We start from the raw sequence: 23850 nt of genomic DNA, 5'->3' as shown, positions 1-23850 counted from the left end.
ATACCTCTACTGTAGTTGTAACCCTAACCATATCTCTACTGTAGTTGTAACCCTAACAATACCTCTACTCTAGTTGTAACCCTAACCGTACCTCTACTGTAGTTATAACCCTAACCATACCTCTACTGTTGTTATAACCATAACCATACCTCTACTGTCGTTATAACCCTAACCATATCTCTACTATAGTTATAAACCTAACCATACCTCTACTGTAGTCAACCCTACCTCTACTGTAGTTATAACCCTAAACATACATCTACTGTAGTTATAACCCTAACCATACCTCTACTGTAGTTATAATCCTAACCATACATCATCTACTGTAGTTATAACCCTACCTCTACTGTAGTTATAACCCTAACCATACCTCTACTGTAGTTATAACCCTAACCATACCTCTACTGTAGTTATAATCCTAACCATACCTCCTCTACTGTAGTTATAATCCTAACCATACCTCCTCTACTGTAGTTATAACCCTAACCATACCTCTACTGTAGTTATAATCCTAACCATACCTCTACTGTAGTTATAACCCTAACCATACCTCTACCATAGTTATAACCCTACCTCTACTGTATTATAACCCTAACCATTCCTTTACTGTAGTTATAACCCTAACCATACCTTTACTGTAGTTATAATCCTAACCATATCTCTACTGTAGTTATAATCCTAACCATACCTCTACTGTAGTTATAACCCTAACCATACCTCTACTGTAGTTATAATCATGACCATAACACTACTGTAGTTATAACCCTAACCATTCCTCTACTCTAGTTATAACCCTAACCATTCCTCTACAGTAGTTATAACCCTAACCATACCTCTACTGTAGTCATAACCATAACCATACCTCAACTGTAGTTATAAACATAACCCTACCTCTACTGTATTATAACCCTAACCATTCCTCTACTGTAGTCATAACCCTAACCAAACCTCTACTGTAGTTATAAACATAAACTTTCATCTACTGTAGTTATAACCCTAACCATACCTCTACTGTAGTTTTAACCCTAATCTTAACCATACCTCTACTGTAGTTATAACCCTAATCTTAACCATACCTCTACTGTAGTTGTAACCCTAACCATACCTCTACTGTAGTTTTAACCCTAATCATAACCATTCCTCTACTGTAGTTATAACCTTAATCACAACCATACCTCCACTGTAGTTATAACCCTAATCCTAACCATATCTCTACTGTAGTTATAATCCTAACCATACCTCTACTGTAGTTATAACCCTAACCATACCTCTACTGTAGTTATAATCATGACCATAACACTACTGTAGTTATAACCCTAACCATTCCTCTACTCTAGTTATAACCCTAACCATTCCTCTACAGTAGTTATAACCCTAACCATACCTCTACTGTAGTCATAACCATAACCATACCTCAACTGTAGTTATAAACATAACCCTACCTCTACTGTATTATAACCCTAACCATTCCTCTACTGTAGTCATAACCCTAACCAAACCTCTACTGTAGTTATAAACATAAACTTTCATCTACTGTAGTTATAACCCTAACCATACCTCTACTGTAGTTTTAACCCTAATCTTAACCATACCTCTACTGTAGTTATAACCCTAATCTTAACCATACCTCTACTGTAGTTGTAACCCTAACCATACCTCTACTGTAGTTTTAACCCTAATCATAACCATTCCTCTACTGTAGTTATAACCTTAATCACAACCATACCTCCACTGTAGTTATAACCCTAATCTTAACCATACCTCTACTGTAGTTATAACCCTAACCATACCTCTACTGTAGGTATAATCCTAGCCATACCTCTACTGTATTTATAACCCTAACCATACCTCTACTGTAGTTATAATCCTAACCATAACCATACCTCTACTGTAATTCTTACCCTAATCATAACCATACCTCTACTGTAGTTATAATCCTAACCATACCTCTACTGTAGTTATAATCCTAACCATACCTCTACTGTAGTTATAATCCTAACCATACCTCTACTGTAGTTACAATCCTAACCCTAACCATACCTCTACTGTCGTTATAACCCTAACCATACCTCTACTGTAGTTATAACCCCAATCATAACCATTGCTCTACTGTAGTTATAACCCTAACCATACCTCTACTGTAGTTATAACCCTAACCATACCTCTACTGTAGTTATAACACTAACCATACCTCTACTGTAGTTATAACACTAACCATACCTCTACTGTAGTTATAACACTAACCATACCTCTACTGTAGTTATAACCCTATTCTTAACCATTCCTCTACTGTAGTTATTATTCTAACCATACCTCTACTGTAGTTATAACCCTAACCATACCTCTACTGTAGTTATAACTCTAACCATAGTAGACAGTAGAGGAATGGTTAGCATTATAACTACAGTAGAGGTATGGTTAGGGTTATAATTACAGTAGAGGAATGGTTAGGGTTATAATTGCAGTAGAGGTATGGTTAGGGTTATAACTACAGTAGAGGTATGGTTATGGTTATAACACTAACCATACCATACCTAACCTATTCCTAGATTGGTTTCTGTAGTCTGTGAATCCTGCAGCCCTCACATTTGTCTCCGTAGGCAATTTTTTGTGTCTATTAAAATGGGCATGCAGAGTTGAGTCAGCCAGATAGAGTTATGACTCTATTATCAGTCTGAGGACTTGAGAGCAACACAGCTCAGTTCCAGACATTTGGGAGGAGCTTTGGCAGTATCATCCCTTATTTGCAAAATGCTCATGCAACTCAATTTGTTCCTGTCTGCCATCCACACCACTACTTTATTGATTTATACAAAACTTGTTGAGTTTTGCATAGCATACTAGCTATGATTAAGCCCTACGCTGTCAACCAAAGGATCCTTCTAATTTACAAAAAGGGCGGAATCATCCTCTCCCTACTGTCATATGTCATCATGTGTCACTCGGACAGGTGAACCATGGAAACATGGCATTAGACTGTAGAGGTCACTGTCGGTCGCCATCTTGGCTCTACAGAAGACTGTTTGCCTAGTGGCAGAGCCCACAGATACGGTATGTTATCATGTGTATCTCAGACAGTTGAAATTACAGTGGCAGAGCTAACAGAAATGTCATCATCATGAATCACACTGTCAGTTGAACCATTTAGGGGGGCCATTGAACTTTATCCACAAAGCGACTCATTGTAGAAACCTGGTGATAAGTGCTGAGTATAGAGACTTTTTACTCCTACTCTTATGGGTAAAAAATCAAATCTATGCATGAAGCCTCTTTCGTCATGAATCCCATCTCGTCGACAGATATTTAGAACGCATCATGAGCTGTCCTAACCCGTTAAGTTACCAGCGGATGTCTTCATAATTTAAAAATGTGGTGAGTCAGTGGTTCCTGCGCCACGTGCAATTGCTTTGGAAATGTTAAAATAATGTTGTAATTCTATTTGATCAATCCATAGATAATCTAGATCTACATGGAACCATACATCTTATGCCTTTGACAATGATTTACAAGGCTTATTTCACATGACATGCCTAAATAGTTATAACAAATAGGCTAATAAATAAACTTGTTTTTGTTTTGATTATTTAATTACCCAAATCATGCTATTTCAAGATATACATTTGGAGAACAATATCTCTTTGTTAAAAAATATGCCTAAATTGTGCATGCCTATAAATTGGGCAATTAAAGGCATCTAGGGCTTATGTTTACTTTGATTGTGTTAGATGAAAATTATAGACCTTTCAAATGTTGTATGCAACAACAAGCGATTTAGAGTTGTTAAACGGCAGTGAAGAGTTTGTTTATAAACTCAGCAATAGGCATGCTGCAAGGGGGCATGAGGACTGCAGATGTGGCCAGGGCAATAAATTGCAATGTCCGTACTGTGAGACGCCTAAGACAGCGCTACAGGGAGACAGGATGGACAGCTGATCGTCCTCGCAGTGGCAGACCACATGTAACAACACCTGCACAGGATCGGTACATCCGAACATTACACCTGCGGGACAGGTACAGTATGGCAACAACAACTGGCCGAATTACACCAGGAACGCACAATCCCTCCATCAGTGCTCAGACTGTCCACAATAGGCTGAGAGAGGCTGGACTGAGGGCTTGTAGGCCTGTTGTAAGGCAGGTCCTCACCAGACATCACCGGCAACAACGTCGCCTATGGGCACAAACCCACCGTCGCTGGACCAGACAGGACTGGCAAAAAGTGCTCTTCACTGACGAGTCACAGTTTTGTTTCATCAGGGGTGATGGTCTGATTCGCGTTTATCGTCGAAGGAATTAGAGTTACACCGAGGCCTGGAGCGGGATCGATTTGGAGGTGGAGGGTCCATCATGGTTTAGGGCAGTGTGTCACAGCATCATCGGACTGAGCTTGTTGTCATTGCAATCTCAACGCTGTGCGTTTCAGGGAAGACATCCTCCTCCCTCATGTGGTACCCTTCCTGCAGGCTCATCCTGACATGACCCTCCAGCATGACAATGCCACCATCCATACTGCTCGTTCTGTGAGTGATTTCCTGCAAGACAGGAATGTCAGTGTTCTGTCATGACCAGCGAAGAGCCCGGATCTCAATCCAATTGAGCACGTATGGGACCTGTTGGATCGGAGGGTGAGGGCGAGGGCTATTCCCCCAGAAATGTCCGGGAACTTGCCCGTGCCTTGGTGGAAGAGCGGGGTAGCATTTCATAGCAAGAACTGGCAAATCTAGTGCAGTCCATGAGGAGGAGATGCACTGCAGTACTTAATGTAGCTGGTAGCCACCCCAGATACTGACTGTTAATTTAGATTTTGACCCCCCCCCCCCCCCCTTTGTTCAGGGACACATTGTCTGTGGAACTTGTTCAGTTTATGTCTGTTGCTGAATCTTGTTATGTTCATACCAATATTTACACGTGTTAAGTTTGCTGAAAAGAAATGTAGTTGACAGTGAGATGACAAAATCTAAAAGTAACTTCTCTTTCCATATACGTAAAATAGTCTACATAAACCCTACAAATAAAAACATTGTATACTGCAGGTAGAAAATATCCTGATTAAAATAAATATCCTATAAATCACATTGGCTATACATGGTCTGTCTGCAAGGACCTTGAAACATTGTATCAACTATGGTATTACCATGGTCCAGCCTGACGCCCATGCTAGCAAACTTACAACATTGTATAAAATATTCTGGGCCCTCAGTTTCCCATGCCAATGAGCTCTGGACAGACAGACATAACTGTAGGGTATTTTGCGCAAGGGATAAGAAGTTATCTGGTAGGCCTATTTTATAAAGTTTCCACCGAATCAGAGTGTGACATTTTTTTCCCTTTAATGCTGAGTGGTCATCGAAATGGAGAGACCTGGAAAGATTTTTCATATAGGCTACGTTGAGGAATTATTGTCATTCTCAATGGATGTAAAAACAGACTTTGTTTACTTGCTATTTGAGTCGAAGAAAAAATATGTTCAGAAGCTCCACAGTGATGGTGAGTTAAGTTAATCAGAAATAATAGCTGATCCCCAAATGGGCACACTTATCGGCCTACATTTTCATGCAGGCCAGGTAGACTAGTCCTATTTCTATATGTGTAATCAGTTACATGTCCTTACTCAAGATTGACAGGAGCGCGCTAAACAAAAGATAATGAATAAATTGACAACTCGTAAATGCAATGAAATAAATCAAAAGTGTAGCTAGCCTAGGTGGTGTGCTCTGCAAACAATGTGTCCACTCCTACAATGACAACGGTAAGTCTCTAATAATAATATATTGACTGCATTAACAGAAATTACCATAATCAAACAAGCATTGTAGATGAGAAATTATGTGACTTAGCGGTACATGTACTACTGGTCATACTGGTGTGCCATCCCCGTGGCTTCTGCAATGGATTAGTCTACTCAGACAGGCGTGAATGAGTGTGCCAAATAGTTTTGTATATACAGTGCATTTGGAAGGTATTCAGACCCCTGGACTTTTTCCACATTTTGTTAGCCTTATTATAAAAATAGATTCAATGAATTTGTTTCCCTCATCAATTTACACACAATACTCCATAATAACAAAGCGAAAATATATTTTTTTAAATGTTTGCAAATTGAAATATCACATTTACATACGTTTTCAGACCCTTTGCTATGAAACTCGAAATTGTGCTCAGCTGCATCCGGTTTCCATTGACCATCCTTGGTAAATTCAATTGAATGGACATGATTTGGAAAGGCACACACCTGTTTATATAAGGTACCACAGTTGACGGTGCATGTCAGAGCAAAAACCAAGCCATGAGGTCAAATAAATTGTCCGTAGAGCTCTGAGACAGGATTGTGTCGAGGCACAGATCTGGGAAAGGGTACCAAAAAATGTCTGCACCATTGAATGTCCCCAAGAACACAGTGGCCTCCGTCATTCCTAAATGGAAGTAATTTGGAACCACCAAGACTCTTCCTAGAGCTGGCCGCCCGGCCAAACTTAGCAATCAAATAACATTTGATTTTATTTGATCAAGGGAGAAGGGCCTCAGTCATGGAGGTGACCAAGAACCCGATGGTCACTCTGACAGAGCTCGAGAGTTCCTCTGTGGAGATAGAAGAACCTTCCAGAAGGACAACCATCTTTGCAGCACTTCACCAATCAGGCCTTTATGGTAGAAAACCAGTCCTCAGTCAAAATGCACGACAGCCCGCTTGGAGTTTGACAAAAGGCACCTAAAGAACTCTCGGACCATGAAAAACAGATTCTCTGGTGTAACCAAGATTGAACTCTTTGGCCTGAATGGAGGAAACTGGCACTATTCGTACGGTGAAGCATGGTGGTGGCAGCATCATGCTGTGGCATGTGGGGATATTTTTCAGTGGCAGGGACTGGTAGACTAGTCATGATCGAGGGAAAGATGAACCGTGCAAAGAACAGAGAGATCCTTGATGAAAACCTGCTCCAGAGCACTCAGGACCTCAGACTGGGGTGAAGGTTCACCTTTCAACAGGACAACGACCCTAAGCACAAAACCAAGACAACGCAGGAGTAGCTTCAGGACAAGTCTCTGAATGTCCTTGAGTGGCCCAGCCAGAGCCCAGACTGGAACCCAATCGAACATCTCTGGAGAGACCTGAAAATAGCTTTTCTGCGATGCTCCCCATCCAACCTGACAGAGCTTGAGAGGATCTGCAGAGAAGAATGCTGGTGTGCCAAGCTAATTGCATCATAGGAAAGAAGACTCACAGTTGTAATCGCTGCCAAAAGTACTTAGTAAAGGGTCTGAATACTTATGTAAATGTAATGTATCTGTTTTTTATTTTCAATAAATTGACAAAAATTAATAAAAATGTGTTTTTGCTTTGTCATTATGGGGTATTATGTGTAGATTGATAGTGGGGGGGATTTTAATCAATTTTAGATTAAGGCTGTAACATAACAAAATGTGAAAAAAGGCAAGGGGTCTGAATACTTTCCAAATACACTGTATATTTGCCTCTGCAATACAAAAAAAACTTTCAGTCAACCATCAGCCTATCAACCAAACAATGGGGTCCGCCCTACAGGATTCCTAGGACCTTTTCTGAGATGCTTTGTGTATACGGGCCCAGAGCTCCTTCTAGACTGATGACGTTCCATTAGCGTTTGTTTAATGCTTTGGTACCGAGAGGTTGAGATGAATGAAACGCAATAAGGTGCTACGTTTCTGGTGTTTATTATTTGTTAAATATCATTAAAAGAACTGCGGAGCATTTATCACTTTACCATTAAATTTATACTTCACCATTTCACCCACCATCTACATTGATTTATGCAGCCATGTGTCTATTTTCTGTCCTTATTATATATCTTCTTCCCCAAAGCTTTTTATAAACCACATCCTTCAGCTTGTTTAAAAGCACATTCATGTCAACAGAGCTACTGAATTATAGGCCTCACGGCAACTCCACTCCACCACATCTTTCAAATGAAGTGGGCATGGAGAACGCTATTCCCACCTACTGGGTTTTTCCCTATTTAATTTAATTTGTACAGTTTACTGAGCTTCTTCCAGACTTAGCAAACTCTCTGTCCTAGTTGACTGTGCTGCCTACACAAAATAAAATTATATTTTGTTGAGCGAGTTATAGTCTTAGTACTGTGTTGGAGAGGAAAACTCTGGTGTGCGTGTGTGTTTTGTCACTGAGCGCCTTGAGCCATTGGACAGCATAATGCTCTTAGTGCTGTTACCTTATTAGAGGACTCTCTCTCCCACAGCTGCATTGGTATCACACCAACATTGCCAGCAGGTAGGGCTGTAGTCAGGTTGGCTGTGTAGTAGTGGGATTGGAGTTTCGGGGTGAGAGGGCTGTAGTCCTACTTATGAATCACCTGGAGAAACATCTGTTCTGTAGCTTGTTATCTCTTTCTCCCACCCACTCTCTCTCCATCTCTCTATTCCTCTACTCTGTCCCTGTTGTCTCTCTCTCTCCACTCTCCCTCTTCTCTCTCCACTCTCCACCCCCCTCTCTCATTCTCCACCCATCTGCTCTGAAACTCAAATGATCCAAAAGCTTCATTACGGCCATCTCAATGCTGAGTTACCACTCTGCTCCACTGCTACAAAACTCTGAACCAAAGGAAAGTAGGACAAATAATACTAATATGGCTATCACACGGAATAGTTACTTATACATTTATACAGTTGAAGTCAGAAGTTTACATACACCAAATACATTTAAACTCAGTTTTTCACAATTCCTGACATTTAATCCTAGTAACAAATCCCTGTCTTAGGTCAGTTAGGATCACCACTTTATTTTAAGAATATGAAATGTCAGAATAATAGCAGAACATTTTTTCTTTCAGATTTTATTTCTTTCATCACATTCCCAGTGGGTCAGAAGTATTTCTCCTGACAGAGGTGGTGTAACTGAGTCAGGTTTGTAGGCTTCCTTAATCGCACAAGCTTTTTCAGTTCTGCCCACAAAGTTTCTATTGGATTGAGATCAGGGCTTTGTGATGGCCACTCCAATACCTTGACATTGTTGTTCTTAAGCCATTTTGCCACAACTTTGGAAGTATGCTTGGGGTCGTTGTCCATTTGGAAGACCAATTTGCGACCAAGCTTTAACTTGCTTTAACTGATGTCTTGAGATGTTGCTTCAATATATCCACATAATTTTCCTCCCTCATGATGCCATCTATTTTGTGAAGTGCACCAGTCCCTCCTGCAGCAAAGCACCCCTACAACATGATGCTGCCACCCCCGTGCTTCACGGTTTGGATGGTGTTCTTCGGCTTGCAAGCCTCCCCCTATTTCCTCCAAACAATAGAATGGTCATTATGGCCAAACAGTTATATTTCTATTTCATCAGACCAGAGGACATTTCTCCAAAAAGTACAATCTTTGTCCCCATGTGCAGTTGCAAACCGTAGTGCAAACCGTAGTGGCTTCTTCCTTGCTGAGCGGCCATTCAGGTGATTTCAATATAGGACTCGTTTTAATGTGGATATAGATACTTTTGTACCTGTTTCCTCCAGAATCTTCACAAGGTCCTTGCTGTTGTTCTGGGATTGATTTGCACTTTTCGCGCCGAAGTACATTAATCTCTAGGAGACAGAACGCGTCTCCTTCCTGAGCGGTATGACAGCTGGGTGGTCCCATAGTGTTTATACTTGCGTACTATTGTTTGTACAGATGAACGTGGTACCTTCAGGAGTTTGGAAATTGCTCCCAAGGATGAACCAGACTTCTGGAGGTCTACAATTTTTTTTCTGAGGTCTTGGCTGATTTCCTTTGATTTTCCGATGATGTCCAGGAAAGAGGCACTGAGTTTGAGGGTAGGCCTTGAAATGCTTCCACAGGTTCACCTCCAATTGACTGAAATAACGTCAATTAGCCTATCAGAAGCTTCTAAAGCCATGACATCATTTCGGGAATTTTCCAAGCTGTTTAAAGCCACAGTCAACTTAGTGTATGTAAACTTCTGATCCATTGGAATTGTGATAAGGTGAATTATAAGTGAAATAATCTGTCTGTAAACAATTATTGGAAAAATTACTTGTGTCATGCACAAAGTAGATGTCCTAACCGACTTGCCAAAACTATAGTTTGTGAACAAGACATTTGTGGAGTGGTTGAAAAACAAGTTTTAATGACTCCAATCTAAATGTATGTAACTTCTGACTTCAACTGTATTTAATCAAGTGTTGGCTTTGTACCACTCTGAAGGACCTATCCCTTAGAACACAGAACATCCCTACCACAGAACAATCACAACTGGACACTTTCTGGGCCTCTGTCTCAATCTGTCTACATCTGCTCTCAATGGCCCAGAAAGGAAGATACTAACATTGCAATACAGTAGCAATTGTCATGGCTTTTATAAAAACTGATTGAAGACAAACCAATCCAGACTATAATTAGGACACTATGAAATCTTCTATGGCTTTCTTATCTCTGTTTCCGCCTCCTCTTTTCCTCCTCTCTCGCTCTGTCTTGTTTTCAAAGTGGGGACCTCCCCAGAAACCATCTATTATCCAAGACACTTGACACATTAAAGGGGAATGGAAACACTTTAGGAAGTAAATCTAAGCAAAGAGATGTATTCGATCCTGTTAATGATTAGTTATTGGAGAAACGAGACCAAGATGAGACTCTGGACAAAGCGGATACGGTATAATAAAGGCCGTTTATTCATGCGTAATGATATTTGGCAAAACGTGCTGCACGGCTCCCATTCGTCCAGTCTTAAGGAAACCTGCCTTGGAGCCTTTTGGCTATCGGAAGAAGAGGCCTAAAAACATATTTGTGCAGTTCATTTATACATTGAAATGACGTAGGTAGATTCTGGTAGTCCTGGCTCCTGGTAGGCTGCTTGTAGGTGATAGACAGTCCTCCCCAGCCTGGTGTCAGTATCCCATTGGTTCTCGACAGAGTTCTTTGTCTTTGGAGCCCATCCCAAAGGGTTTTGAGTATGTGCGTGTATTTATGGGTTTTCAGTGTGTATATTATCTTAGTCAGCCACCCGTGTGGGGGTTTCCAGTGTAGTTAGTATATAGAGAAACAGAGAGAGGGGGAAGGTATAACACAGAGTACAAGCCAAAATTGCATGGTTAAGCCCAGGCAGACAACAGTCAGTGAATGCATTATTACATGTTTTAATATGTTATTACAAATCCCCCTCTTCACCTCTGAATAGACGTGACAAAAACTAAAAGTAAGAAAAATAGAACAGGAAACTTAGGACATTTGTAGTCCCCCTCTTCACGTCTCCAAAGAGACGTGAAAATTACTCATATGTGCATGTTTCAAACTCCACCAGAGGATCCTCCTGTTGTAGGAGGGGGAACATCAGTGCAGGGTCATTATTTGGTGCAATAGCAGAAGTAATAACTCGAGAAAGCAGGGAGCGGGCACATGGGATGCAACAACAGCCACAGAGGGTTAATATTGCAACAAACACAGAGATAGAGACCAGAATAGAAGAGACCAGGACCTTATATTTACCAAATGCATCCATCCAGGAGTCCCACGTGCTGGTATCAACCCCAGAGTGGGATTTCGATTTTGAAAAGCCATAAGGGAGGTAGCCGCCAGTTGACCATGTATGGCCTCAAAACCTTGTTGAGTCCAGTTACCTAATTTTTGGGACGTTGAAATGTATATAGTTAATGCGGTCAACATTTTTATTCACAGTGCACCACCAGCAGAGAGATGATTCAAAACCTGCGGCGACCTGGTCCACCAGCTTGTACTCATCAGGGACCCCCCTAGGAACACCTATAGCATCAATATACGTGGGATCCCCAACAGTCAGGGCTGCTTCCCGCTTGGTTCTGGTAGGCAGAAACTGTGGGTCCACAGCCTGTATCCGGGTCACCAAATCACCCACACCTATAGGGTAAACAGAGATAGGCAGCAGAAGTGTTACAAGCGCACAAGTACCCGTAGCATTATTGGGAGTTCTGTCAAAAGCCGAGGTCCCCCACACCACCACCAGATGTCAGCCCTGATCACTGGCTTAAAACCACCAACTACTACGATAGTATTTGTACACCAACCAACAGGGAGCAAACCTAACTGTAGTATACCCCCTGTCATGTTAATACAGGAGAATTTGGCCCAGGCAACATCAGAGGAAAATACTGGTGCCCTGACCGTAGCGGAGACAACAGGGTAAACTGCATCCCACAAGGATCCTACCAGTCGGATTGTCTTTGTCCATAAGGGGCATTAAACATCCAATCTCGACAGTGGCCGGGACAATGCGGAGCAATGGTCTGGCACCCATGCAAACTACGCAACTAGTGGGGGTTGTATTGGCTGCTTGTTCGGTCAATAATAACCAATTGTTAGACAAACCTGAGACACCTGTAGCAACCCGAATGTTCTCATCCGGGGTAGGGGTAGTGACCACTAAAACAGCAGAACCCCACCCATCCCTGTGCTGGGGTAGGGTATGTGGCTTTGCCATATTGTCACGCACCGTCACAGAAGTAGGCTGTGGTTGTGGCGTAACGCAGATATATAGTGTGAAATGGACTTCAGTCCTGCTGGTATCTACATATGGGGCCAACGTAAAAACCTGGCAACCCATAGTGGTCCCAGGTCGTACAATCAGCTTTAGTTGAAAACCAGTGCGTGAAAGTGTAAGCCGTTTGCGCCAGGCAAGGACAACCCGTCCCTTGGAATAGCTGGACCCTGTTTCCACCACCAGGTTTTTCCAAGACCACTCACCATATCCCCCTTTGGTTATATACCAGTTAAAACTGGAATAGGTCCAGGCAGGTAGCCCCAGACTATTTTGCGCATGACCCAAAAGGCTCCAAGGCAGGTAAGCGGTGGTGGTGGCATTGAAAGGAAAACACAAGGTGGTGCTCTTCAACTCCTGGGGGGTGCACTTAGTGACCCCCACCTCACGCCTAGAAACGGTATGGTCTTGTGGTGGATAGGAGGGAAAAGAGAGAGAGTTAGTTTCACCTGGCAGAGTAGAATTCAGTGTGTGAATCTGTAGTGGGTGCATCTGTTGGTCTATAAGCCATGTGAGTGTGCATACAGTGACTCCTCCTATGAGAAGAAAAATAACAAACAGGGGTCCGGAGATCCCCAACCGTTCCCAAGGAGTACGGTGTGACTTAGTCAGTGAATATGGGGCTGAACCTCCCATTTTCCCTGACTAAGGAGGTGCAAGATTTGGGGCCGAATGTAGACCACTTAGGTCGGTTCTGACTTCCGTCAGTGTGCGGGAAGGGGTTGGAGCTGGTGTACAATGTGTGAGGTGGTGCAAAGGTGCGCCCAATTTACCTTTGACCTGGACTGAGTGTGAAGTAACCTCCTTCACTTCGTACGGACCAGTCCACCTGGGTTCCAGCCACTTTCTCTTCTGGACCTTTACCCTTACCCAGTCTCCAACTTTTACCTTCAGTGGTGGCGTGTCCCCCGGCAGCTCCCCCTCCTGGACCTTGTGAACCTGGGTAGAGAGTGCTGCAGAGAGAACCGTCAGTTTTTTCACATAATTAGACATTACAATTTATTGCACATCAAGGGCGGGCATATGACCTCCCTCCCTTGGTGGGCCAGGCATGACTCTACCAGTCATTATCTCATTAGGAGAGAATAGGTGCCTGACCCTTGTGATGCTCTCATGGCCATCAACGCCAGGGGCAGGGCTTCGACCCATTTCAACTTCGACCCGGCACATACGTTTGACTTGCGTGTTCCATGAGACCTTGGGATTGTGGCCTATAACTGATTTCGCATCCTCCCCCGCCGTTGGAATTGCCTCTACCCATTTGGAAAACCTATCCACCATCACTAATAGGTATTGTTTCCCATTAACCACATTATTCGTCCCCATGTCAGTGTAATCTATGCTAATATCCTGAAATCATGTCTTAGGTACTGGGTATGAGCCCATTGGTGTTCGATATGGTTTCTTTGGGTTGTGTCTGTCACAAACATTGCGTTCATCACAAAATAAATCATCGTCATAAAATAAGTCAGTCATATTTTTTATGTGAGGGTGCCACCAGATGTGCGAGGCCTTTTGGAGGGTCTTTAGTTTGCCTTCGTGTGTGGGGCCATGTGTTTCTCATAAAAGTTCTGGGTCCATCAGTGTGGACTGCTTCATGGGCATAGGCTGAGTCTCTATAGATATTCACAGTCTTTCCTTTTCCTCTGATGAGGGCCTGCGTCAATCCGATGATTTCAGCTAATTGGGCCGATGCTGGTTGAGGGATGATGGCTGATTGAAGGGTGACATCACGAGGTGAGCTGTTTTTTCAATAGCTTTTGCTACTGCAGCAACGTATCTGGAGCATGTTGTCTATCCTACCTCAATGTGGTCAAGTTTGAAGAGTAGTACATCAAGACCCTTCTCTCCCCCTCTTGTTTCTGGAATAGGACGGATGAGGTGAATCCTTCCCTTTCAGAAACATCCAAATGGAACTTGTTCTTGTAGTCAGGTGCAGTCAGAGCTGCTGCCGCTGATAGATCTGTTGTCAGGAGTGCTATGGCTGTTGATGCTTCAGCCGTCCAGGCCAGGGGTGCATGGAGGTTCCTTGATCGTAGGATGACCGGTGCTGCCACCCCCTCTGGGCCACACACAATGGTACAACACCTGATAGGTGGGGTCAGGTGCATCATGTCTTCGTCCCAGTCTGCAGTGTAGAGGCAGTCATCAGTTTCTGTTGCATTGAGTGTGCAATGGATCTCATCTTGGGGATTCTTATATGGGTGCAGAGTGTAGATTTGAGCTTTCAGTTGGTTGAACTTAAACTGGATGTGAGGGGTGGCAGGCCCTGTGGGTAGGCATTTTAGTCAGTACACTTCTGGGGTTTCAGACAGTGTGGGCATCTTTTATGGCCAGGGCATGGTGTTCCCTGCCATACCTGGAAACTGTGGTTGGTTGTAATCTTGCTGTTGCTGCTGCATGTGGCTGGGTCCTGGGTGGTTGTATTGTAGAGGAGGGGGTCCTCTTCTTCCTCCTCCTCATCCTGTGTTCGTGGCTTTGGCTAGTAGTGTTTTCATTGCAGTTGGTGTAGCCATGTAGAGGCTCCTCCATGTAGGCTGGGCATCTGTCCCATCAATGTGGTCTTCCAAGGCTGGTACTCAACGAAGCGTGGATCAGCTGCTGGGCGTAGGGGAAGTTGGTAGGCCCATTCCTGCTCCTTTCAGTGCTTGTCTCAAGCCTATGATTTCAGCTAATTGTCTGTGTTTGGAGTAGAGGAGAACTGAATAAGATCGTGGCCTTCTCTCTTTAGGAGGCCCGGTTGAGATCCACCTTCCCTTCCTTGTGGGTAGTTCGGCAGGGACCCACCTGGGCCTTGTAGTGCTGTGGGGCTTGAGCAATCGGGCCTTTCTTCACAGACGAGGAGGCCTTCTTGAATCCCCACAGTCATGTTCCCTTTTAGCTGTCCTCCCTGCACCATGAAGACCGGGGCCTGTATGGCTGCTGGTGTGGTGTGGGTTTTAAATGGGTTGTGTGGGAGGTGTGCGAATGGATTTTGTGAATAGGGAGGTGGCACTTCAGTCTTCTCTTCCTGTGGCAGTGGCGGGTATAGAGAGAGCGGGGCCGATGGGGTGGTCACGGTGGGCGGTGGTGTGTTGTGGTTGTTGATTGTGCCTTCTCTGACGTCATCTGAGGCCCCAGCAAGCACCCCCATCATATCAGGTTTCTTTTGTGGGCGTGTCCTTTTTGTCTCCTCTATTGCCCTTGTCCCTATTCTCAGCTCAGCCTCAGCTCTCTCTCTCTCCTTCGTTCCTTCCTTCTTGAAAAAATGGCTGCTATTCCTTTCTGCCTCACTCTCTTTCCCGTGCCTGACTGCCTCCTCTAATTCTCTTTCCATAGCGCTGAGTTGTTCCCTTGACGGGGCAAATCCACTAATGTAACCTGCCTGGGTCCATCTCAGCCTAATTTCCCCCCATATCTTCTTTATTGATTTATACTCCTGTTTTCCTCCTGCCCTTTCCTGTATTCTCTGATCTAGATATTCATTGAATTTGAGTTTGGGAACGGTAATTGAGGCCATATTGACGATTCACTATGTCTGGGTCCGATAAAAAATAATGTAAAACAATTAAAAAACAGCTAAATGTGCTAACAAGACATTGCACTATGGCCCTCAGCAACTATGTGCACTTAGCCGGTCACTTGGTCGAAACCAGCAATGTATCCCTGGTGCCAACACAGACTTATCTCTCGTGTCTCACCCTCGTGCACACAGAGTTTTGTAGAATTACTGTACTATAATATCGAAAAGGGATATTCGCAAGATAATTATGCGTCTAGGGTATTTTATTGGAGTAATTTTACAGCTTCACACATTTCTACTGCCTGGCAAAATGTTAGTGTCCCAAACGCCTACTTTTGGGTCAATGACAATGCATTCAGATGCCTTCTATAATATTTGTCAAATTAATTATAGGCAACCCCAACAGCACAAAGAGAACAGAAATCAATTCGTTACACGGCACGGCGGCCGCACAACCCCGCCCAAACCTTTGACTCGGCGGTCAAATTTAGAGCCGGTGGTCAGTATCACTCGGTCTCATGGAACGGTGAATCAGTGACATTAATCTGGAGAGATCAGGTTTAATTCCTTCACTCATAGTCCAATTATTTAGCTTATTAACTGATGCTCCTAGTGGGATGCCTACCCCACTAGTTCCAGTCTTAAATATACGTCTCGATCAATTAACAAAAAATTTCATCATCTCATTCATATTTCATTTCACTGAGTTATCGAATCCCTCACCGTAACACCTACACGATTGCCACATCGAATATTGCCAGACTATATGGATCCGATTAAAACAGTGCATCACATTCCATCAAATTCTGTTATCAAATCCTTCACCGTAACACCTAGTCGATTTACATATCAACTATTGCCAGACTATATGGATTAGATTTTAAACAATATATCACATTCTGTCCTCCAATTCCTCACCGTTACACCCAGCCGATTTACATATCAATTGTTGCCAGACTATTTGAATCAGATTTGAACAATATATTTACACAGATATCATTATGCAAATGCCTTTGGTTATCGGAAATGTTTTCATAAATTTAACGGCAATTCATACTCACGCACTCAGTACTCCTGATCATAATTTGGATATTGACTATGATATAATATGCAGATTTTGATTTAACAGGTTCTGCTTACCTTATAGTGTCGAGCTCTTTGATCAGTTTCCTGAGGCGAGTTGAATCCCCGATGGCTCCTGTAGACAGGTCGCCCGTCCTTCTAGAATCTGTCGTCAACTTGTCTTTTCTCTCATCAAGTCTATGGACCGAATTCATGGGTTTCAACCATCCTCTTGCTACCAATTTGTTAATGATTAGTTATTGGAGAAACGAGACCAAGATGAGACTCTGGACAAAGCGGATACGGTATAATAAAGGCTGTTTATTCATGCGTAATGATATTTGGCAAAACGTGCTGCACGGCTCCCATTCGTCCAGTCTTAAGGAACTATCGGAAGAAGAGGCCTAAAAACATATTTGTGCAGTTCATTTATACATTGAAATGACGTAAGTAGATTCTGGTAGTCCTGGCTCCTGGTAGGCTGCTTGTAGGTGATAGACAGTCCTCCCCAGCCTGGTGTCAGTATCCCATTGGTTCTCGACAGAGTTCTTTGTCTTTGGAGCCCATCCCAAAGGGTTTTGACTGTGTGCGTGTATTTATGGGTTTTCAGTGTGTATATTATCTTAGTCAGCCACCCGTGTGGGGGTTTCCAGTGTAGTTAGTATATAGAGAAACAGAGAGAGGGGGAAGGTATAACACAGAGTACAAGCCAAAATTGCATGGTTAAGCCCAGGCAGACAACAGTCAGTGAATACGTTATTACATGTTTTAATATGTTATTACAATCCACTAATACTAAACATGTGCATTTAACATAAAAACATCTCTATATTTTGTATTTTGATCGTCAACCAGGTTTATTTGATCTATGGTCAGCGGAATTTTTAATTGCCATAGTAATGACTGTCGCCAGTGCGTCACTGGCAGGAATCAAGTGGTATTGAGTTTTCGCGAGGAGATTGAATCGAAGAGAGTTAAGTTAGGAGCGGACAACGAAGATGGCAATAACAAGTAGTAATTCAAAAATGAACTGTGTAGCGCGAGGCTGTATGAATTGGCAACAAAAAAAATCCCTCTGTAAACTACCATCCTGCCCAAGGACCCACAACTTTTGAAGAAGTGGCTCCATGTCCTGAAGAGGAAGGACGTGCCAGCTCGAGCTAGCAGGATCTGCAGACTGCACTTCGCAGAGGCAGACCTTTGCGAGGAAGGGCACTTTCAGTCAGGCAACCGGGAGTTTCCGAATGGAAAGGAGTCATACGCCTACGTTGAAGCCCTCTGCTAGTGCCTCCGTTTGTTATGGTGTAGGGGTTACCGACCAACCATCATCAACATCGCTGACTTTGGAGTCAAGCAAAAGCGACTGAACGCGAGCCAATACAATGAAGTCTGAGGTAACGTTAACCGGTCATGACTGTTGTTGACTAGGCTAGCGTTAGACACTGGACAACTTGGTTGCAACTCTAGTTGAAGGTAACCAGCTAATTGCATCAGAAGTGTTTTGTGTAACACCCCCAGCAAATAACTTTAGCAAGCAACTCAACTGCAACTAAAATTGCAACAGTTTATCTGTGTACCCCTGTTATTAGGTAGTTACTGTAGCTAGCTTCCACCTCAGATAGTCAAGTACTGTAATACATTTTGTTGACAGATTTGTTTTTGTATTGTTTTGTTAGCTCCACCTCATTTAGCTAGACTGAAGTTGACATAGCTAATGTTTGCTGAAAAATAAATGTCCCTGTATTTGCTGTGTGTGTGTGTGTGTGTGTGTTGACAAAGCATTCACGATAGGAAGCTTGTTAATGCCAACTGGGTTCAGTTGTCTTAACAAAACGTTTTTTGTTTTTTTAGGATGACATCTTCATCCCTGAAAATGTTTTCATCCTGGAGGAGACTGTGCAGGAGGGAGGCAAAGGAGGTACATGCAAATCCATGTTTTTTCAAGTATTTGCAGTGATTCTTGAATATAACTATAGCCTAATAGATGCCCTAATTGTTTTCTAGCACCAGGGAAGAACGGTTAGTACAGCATGCCAAACTGACTCCTGGGTGCCAGAGTGTTCCTGTGCTGCGGTGGAGAAGAGGTCCACCGGGACCATCACTAAAGAGCTCGGGGCCCAGCTAGATTGAGCTCACAACCATCAGTATATAACTGAGTCCTGCCCCTATACTCCACAGATGGAGCTGACAGAGAGTGAGATCAGTGAAGACCACAACTCGCTGTATGAACCTGAGAGCTCAGAATCACGATCATCACAGTGCGAGCCAAGATATACTATCGATCACTTTGGGGGAGCGGGATGGTGTTCCGAAAATGGAGAAGGAGCAGGCCATTCAACAGCGAATTCAAAGATACACACATCCACAAAGGAAATCAGGTTGGAATTGTTTTTCAGCTGATTTTTTTTTTTACCCATTTCAACCCGTTTTTAACCTTGTCCCAATGGATGTGCTACCTTGTCCGGGTCCTGCTGTTTCGACTCTCTCTCAACCTATGAATGCTCAGCTATGAAAAGCCAACACCTCAGGAGCAAATGTCAGTTGAACTGTTGCACCCTCTATAACCACTTTGGTTATTATTTTGATGTAAAAAGGGCTTTTGAAAAAATACATTTGAGTGATTGATTGTTTGCTGTGCTGGATGCTGTGTATTCACTAACTGTCTGAGTGATGGGACATTTTTATAGTATCTGTAACATATTTTGGGGTGTATTTAATCTGCATCTTAACTTCTTAAAGTGGCAATTAGCAGTAGAAATAATAACAAAGTGTCTCCCTGCTCCTCTTTGGGTAAAAAGCTGAGGGATTGGGGCTGGAGAAATGTAACCACTCTTAAATTCAAAGACAGTACTATAGATGCATGGACTGACCATCCATGATATCAACATTGTAATCCTGTTTCTATGATCTGTTTCCACTGCTATGTACCCAGTTCGCTTTGGATAAAGGCGTCTGCTAAATGGCATCTACAGTGGGGCAAAAAAGTATTTAGTCAGCCACCAATTGTGCAAGTTCTCCCACTTAAAAAGATGAGAGAGGCCTGTAATTTTCATCAGAGGTACACTTCAACTATGACAGACAAAATGAGAAATAAAATCCAGAAAATCACATTGTAGGATTTTTTATGAATTTATTTGCAAATTATGGTGGAAAATAAGTATTTGGTCAATAACAAAAGTTTCTCTCAATACTTTGTTATATACCCTTTGTTGGCAATGAGGTCAAACGTTTTCTGTAAGTCTTCACAAGGTTTTCACACACTGTTGCTGGTATTTTGGCCCATTCCTCCATGCAGATCTCCTCTAGAGCAGTGATGTTTTGGGGCTGTTGCTGGGCAACACGGACTTTCAACTCCCTCCAAAGATTTTCTATGGGGTTGAGATCTGGAGACTGGCTAGGCCACTCCAGGACCTTGAGATGCTTCTTACGAAGCCACTCCTTCGTTGCCCGGGCGGTGTGTTTGGGATCATTGTCATGCTGAAAGACCCAGCCACGTTTCATCTTCAATGCCCTTGCTGATGGAAGGAGGTTTTCACTCAAAATCTCACGATACATGGCCCCATTCATTCTTTCCTTTACACGGATCAGTCGTCCTGGTCCCTTTGCAGAAAAACAGCCCCAAAGCATGATGTTTCCACCCCCATGCTTCACAGTAGGTATGGTGTTCTTTCGATACAACTCAGCATTCTTTGTCCTCCAAACATGACGAGTTGAGTTTTTACCAAAAAATAATATTTTGGTTTCATCTGACCATGTGACATTCTCCCAATCTTCTTCTGGATCATCCAAATGCTCTCTAGCAAACTTCAGATGAGCCTGGACATGTACTGGCCTAAGCAGGGGGACACGTCTGGCACTGCAGGATTTGAGTCCCTGGCGGCGTAGTGTGTTACTGATGGTAGGCTTTGTTACTTTGGTCCCAGCTCTCTGCAGGTCATTCACTAGGTCCCCCCGTGTGGTTCTGGGATTTTTGCTCACTGTTCTTGTGATCATTTTGACCCCACGGGTGAGATCTTGCATGGAGCCCCAGATCGAGGGAGATTATCAGTGGTCTTGTATGTCTTCCATTTCCAAATAATTTCTCCCACAGTTGATTTCTTCAAACCAAGCTGCTTACCTATTGCAGATTCAGTCTTCCCAGCCTGGTGCAGGTCTACAATTTTGTTTCTGGTGTCCGTTGACAGCTCTTTGGTCTTGGCCATAGTGGAGTTTGGAGTGTTTGAGGTTGTGGACAGGTGTCTTTTATACTGATAACAAGTTCAAACAGGTGCCATTAATACAGGTAACGAGTGGAGGACAGGGGAGCCTCTTAAAGAAGAAGTTACAGGTCTGTGAGAGACAGAAATCTTGCTTGTTTGTAGGTGACCAAATACTTATTTTCCACAATAATGTACAAATAAATTCATAATAAATCCTACAATGTGATTTTCTGGATTTTTTTTTTAATCGTCTGTCATAGTTGAAGTGTACCTATGATGAAAATTACAGGCCTCTCTCATCTTTTTAAGTGGGAGAACTTGCACAATTGGTGGCTGACTAAATACTTTTTTGCCCCACTGTATTATTGAAGTCTACTTTGACTCTGCCAACTAGCTGCCCAGTGTAGTTACCATTCCTTTCCAATAGACGGTAGCCAAAGCTAGTTGAATTCAGTACTCTGATGACAGGGGCACGGGATTAGTTTTATCTTCAAAGCAAGTTTATCTGGTTACGCTTGAACCTGTTGTTATAGTGGACAAGCTAACAAACACTATTTTTACATAAGGCGCAAGCATAGATTTACTAAATGAACTGGTTTTCTTAAAACTTTTATTCAATGCCTTTGCTTTTGGGTGTGCTCGCCTTATGGAAGAAACAACACGCGCAGGGATGAGACGATGTGCACCTCGTCTAATTCTCCCTTGTGCCCATAGCTTGAACTGCCGATAAACTTCCAGCCTGTGTGCTCCGCAAACAAAATCATAAGAAAAGTTAGTCTGATACCGAAACTAAATCACAATGTATTTATAATGAGCATGCCACATTATTGGTTAGAATGAGATTTCATGATGCTTTCTGCGATTCGAACTGGTGATAAACATTGTTATAGGATAATGATTGTATATATTGAGCACCTATCCACTACTGATATTAACCTTAAACAATTTATATTCAAGCAACATTTCACCAATTATTTAACTGGCATATCGGCTGCTAACTGGTCGCGTAACCTCTTTTGCCAGGACACGTCCAATAAATACATTGCCATCCAGACAGACTGACAGAAACCTCTGACTGGATGTAATACAGTCACCATCTAGACAGACTGACAGAAACCTCTGACTGGACGTAATACATCGCCAGACTGACAGAAACCTCTGACTGGACGTAATACATCGCCATCCAGACAGACTGACAGGAACCTCTGACTGGATGTAATACATCACCATCCAGACAGACTGACAGAAACCTCTGACTGGACGTAATACATCGCCAGACTGACAGAAACCTCTCACTGGACGTAATACATCGCCATCCAGACAGACTGACAGGAACCTCTGACTGGATGTAATACAGTCACCATCTAGACAGACTGACAGGAGCCTCTGACTGGATGTAATACAGTCACCAGAAAGACTGACAGAAACCTCTGACTGGACGTAATACATCGCCATCCAGACAGACTGACAGGAACCTCTGACTGGATGTAATACAGTCACCAGACAGACTGAAAGGAACCTCTGACTGGATGTAATACAGTCACCATCTAGACAGACTGACAGGAACCTCTGACTGGATGTAAAACAGTCACCATCCAGACAGACTGACGGGAACCTCTGACTGGATGTAATACAGTCACCAGACAGACTGACAGGAACCTCTGACTGGATGTAATACAGTCACCATCTAGACAGACTGACAGAAACCTCTGACTGGATGTAATACAGTCACCAGACAGACTGACAGGAACCTCTGACTGGATGTAATACATCACCATCCAGACAGACTGACAGGAACCTCTGACTGGATGTAATACAGCCACAATCCGCTGGGATTTTGGGCTGAATCGCCACCACCTCTCTATAACACACACACTCCTACTCTAGCCATTATCTAGCAGACCCTCTAGCTGAGGTGTTTCAGCCAGCATGTCTGTGTTATTACTGCTACGAGAACAAATTATTTGATCTGGGACAACGATCAGCTCAAACATGAATGTCTTCAGTAGGTTTATAGGCACACTAACTAACATTTCATTCTTTGTATTAAACTACTTCTCAGACTCGGAGCTACTCTGTAAATTCAGCCATTTTTGGGAGTTACAAATTTTTCTCTCCTGCCAGTGACGCAACAATGCCAATATGGCGATTTACAGTTACAGTAGGCTACCGTTCTAAATCCTAGTGTTTCCATTCCCCTTTAAACTGCACTTTTGATTAGATGTATTGGCTCTCTGGTAAGCAACACCACCTGCCACCAAGTAATTGCATCATCAGTCTTTCTAGAGCCAAGTATACTGAACAATAATATAAATGCAACATGTAAAGTGTTGGTCCCATTTTTCATGAGCTGAAATAAAAGATGGCAGAAAATGTCCATATGTACAAAAATTGTATTTCTCTGAAATTGTGTGCACAAATTTGTTTACATCCCTGTTAGTGAGCATTTATCCTTTGCCAAGATAATCCATCCACCTGACAGGTGTGGCATATCAAGAAGCTAATTAAACAGCATGATCATTACACAGGTGCAACTTGTGCTGGGGACAATAAAGGGCCATTCTAATTGTGTAGTTTTCTCATACAACACAATG

At 42.9% G+C, this 23850-nt stretch overlaps 2 protein-coding genes across 5 annotated transcripts in view; one reads left to right on the top strand and one right to left on the bottom strand.

The window, feature by feature from the left end:
- The window catches only part of LOC110505197 (ecto-NOX disulfide-thiol exchanger 2), a 310546-nt gene that overhangs the window by 207023 nt on the left and 79673 nt on the right, over positions 1-23850 (top strand). The window lies entirely within an intron of this gene.
- Positions 11611-17433, bottom strand: LOC110505198. Its single transcript, XM_036970255.1, has 2 exons — positions 17136-17433; positions 11611-13446 (listed from the first exon to the last, which is right to left on the bottom strand). Exon 2 carries the CDS (start codon positions 13127-13129, stop codon positions 12095-12097), a length of 1035 nt encoding a protein of 344 aa, XP_036826150.1. The 5' UTR covers positions 13130-13446; positions 17136-17433; the 3' UTR covers positions 11611-12094.

Source organism: Oncorhynchus mykiss, chromosome 31 (assembly GCF_013265735.2).
Source record: "Oncorhynchus mykiss isolate Arlee chromosome 31, USDA_OmykA_1.1, whole genome shotgun sequence".
In the NCBI taxonomy this organism is placed as follows: Eukaryota; Metazoa; Chordata; class Actinopteri; order Salmoniformes; family Salmonidae; genus Oncorhynchus; species Oncorhynchus mykiss.
This window is presented reverse-complemented; position numbering and strand designations above follow the sequence as displayed.

Bases quoted from the DNA above. Each gene is read 5' to 3' on its own strand.
- LOC110505198 (XM_036970255.1), bottom strand. From the start codon at position 13,129: ATGGGAGGTTCAGCCCCATATTCACTGACTAAGTCACACCGTACTCCT.